General features: G+C 41.1%; 1 protein-coding gene across 1 annotated transcript; it reads left to right on the top strand.

Annotated features, from left to right (window-relative positions):
- On the top strand, positions 1 to 1457 carry F2R (coagulation factor II thrombin receptor). The gene has a single exon (XM_009637269.2). It carries the CDS (start codon positions 52 to 54, stop codon positions 1225 to 1227), a length of 1176 nt encoding a protein of 391 aa, XP_009635564.1. The 5' UTR covers positions 1 to 51; the 3' UTR covers positions 1228 to 1457.
- The last annotated feature ends 600 nt before the right edge of the window (positions 1458 to 2057 follow it).

The following is a 2057-nucleotide window of genomic DNA, read 5'->3' on the forward strand; positions in this document are numbered from 1 at the left end:
TTATTAATCCTTATACTTTCTTACTTTTCAGACTTCCCATATAACGGCAGCATGCCACGGGGCAGAAGTTTTGTATTCTCTTTTGTAAGTCGCGGGGATGACCCTATACCTGCTGAAAGTGATACTGAAGATGACTCAGAAGTTGGATCAGGCGCCACCAATCAGTCTGGATTGCCCCCACGTCAACACCGAACAGTGTCAATGCAAACAAAGCAATACCTCACCAGTCCGTGGCTGACGCGTTTTGTTCCTTCAGTTTACACCTTAGTGGTTGTGCTGAGTCTCCCTCTGAACATTACAGCGATACTTGTGTTCCTGAAAAAAATGAAGATTGAAAAGCCAGCTGTAGTATACATGCTGAACTTGGCCCTTGCAGATGTCTTGTTTGTAAGCGTACTTCCTTTTAAGATTGCTTATCACTTTTCTGGAAACAACTGGTTTTTTGGACCCCAAATGTGCCGTTTCATCACTGCTGCCTTCTACTGTAACATGTACTGTTCAATAATGCTTATGACAAGCATAAGCTTCGATCGCTTCTTAGCAGTGGTGTATCCCATGCAGTCTCTTGGGTGGCGTACATTAACACGTGCCTCGCTGATTTGTTTCATCATATGGCTTGTAGCAATAACTGGGGTTATACCTTTTCTCATCAGAGAGCAAACAGTGGAAATACCCAAGTTAAATATAACTACTTGCCATGATGTGCTAGAAGAATCTGAACTTCACGGCTATTACCTCCACTTCTTCTCCATCTTCTCTTCCATGTTTTTTGTGGTGCCATTTATCATTTCTACTGTCTGTTATGTGTGCATCATTCGATGTCTTAGTTCTTCTACAATTGTTGAAAAACAAAACAAGAAGACACGTGCCTTGCTCTTGTGTGTGGCTGTTTTTTCTGTTTTTGTTATTTGCTTTGGACCAACAAATGTCCTCCTGTTAATTCATTACATCGGTTTTTCTTATGACAACAGCTTGGAGTATCTCTACTTTGCCTATCTACTCTGTGTTTGTATCAGCAGCGTTAGCTGTTGCATTGACCCCTTTATTTACTACTATGCTTCTTCTCAGTATCAGAGACAACTTTTCAGTCTCTTCCATTGTAAGAAGACTTTAAATCCTAACAGCAGTAACAGCAGTGGCCAGTCAGTGTCTACCACTAGTAGAAGGGCTACGTGCTCTTCTAATGTGAATAACAGTGTCTACAGGAAACTACTAGCAATGCATTGAGATAACGTGTCTTATACATGCTTAATTTTTAGACTATTTCAGACAAAAAAAGACTGTATTATATCCAAGAAATGCAAAACCTTAAACCAAGTTGTTATACAATACCTATTTCTGTGGATTCACTATAGTAATGCACAATTAAAATTATAACTCTGTATATGTACAGTATATGTAAATAGGCTAATGTAGAGCAGAAAAGTAATTTCTTAATAGTTTTTGAGTGTTTTTCAAATAAACTTTTTTTTTCAGACAAATCCTTTGCATTGTTAGTTAAGTTTATTGCAGGGGTTTTATGAAATCCCATTTTAGGATTTTGGACTGTATCAGGCTGATTAAATTCTTACTTATGGAACCACTCCATATATGCAGTACTTTCTGAAGAAAGTGAAAATATCTTTCCAGGCTTTTTTTTTTTTCCCTATTTGTCATTATTTCTGGAATTATCTGTGTTTGAAAACACAACACTTGACAGGCTTGAGGAGTGGGCCCACATGAATCATGTTCAACAAGGCCAAGTACAAGGTTCTGCACCTGGTTTGGGGCAACCCCTGGTATCAGCACAGGCTGGAGGATGAAGGGATTAAGAGCAGCCCTGTGGAGAAGGACTTGGGGGTACTGCTGGATGAAAAGCTGGACATGAGCCGGCAATGTGCACTTACAGCCCAGAAAGCCAACCACCTGGCCAGCAGATCAAGGAAGGTGATTCTGCCCCTCTGCTCTGCTCTGGTGAGACCCTACCTGCAGTCCTGTGTCCAGCTCTGGGGGCCTCAGCACAAGGACATGGACCTGTTGGAACGGGTCCAGAGGAGGGACACAAAAATGATCTGAGG

Source organism: Egretta garzetta, unplaced genomic scaffold (genome assembly GCF_000687185.1).
Source record: "Egretta garzetta isolate BGI_Z169 unplaced genomic scaffold, ASM68718v1 scaffold424, whole genome shotgun sequence".
In the NCBI taxonomy this organism is placed as follows: Eukaryota; Metazoa; Chordata; class Aves; order Pelecaniformes; family Ardeidae; genus Egretta; species Egretta garzetta.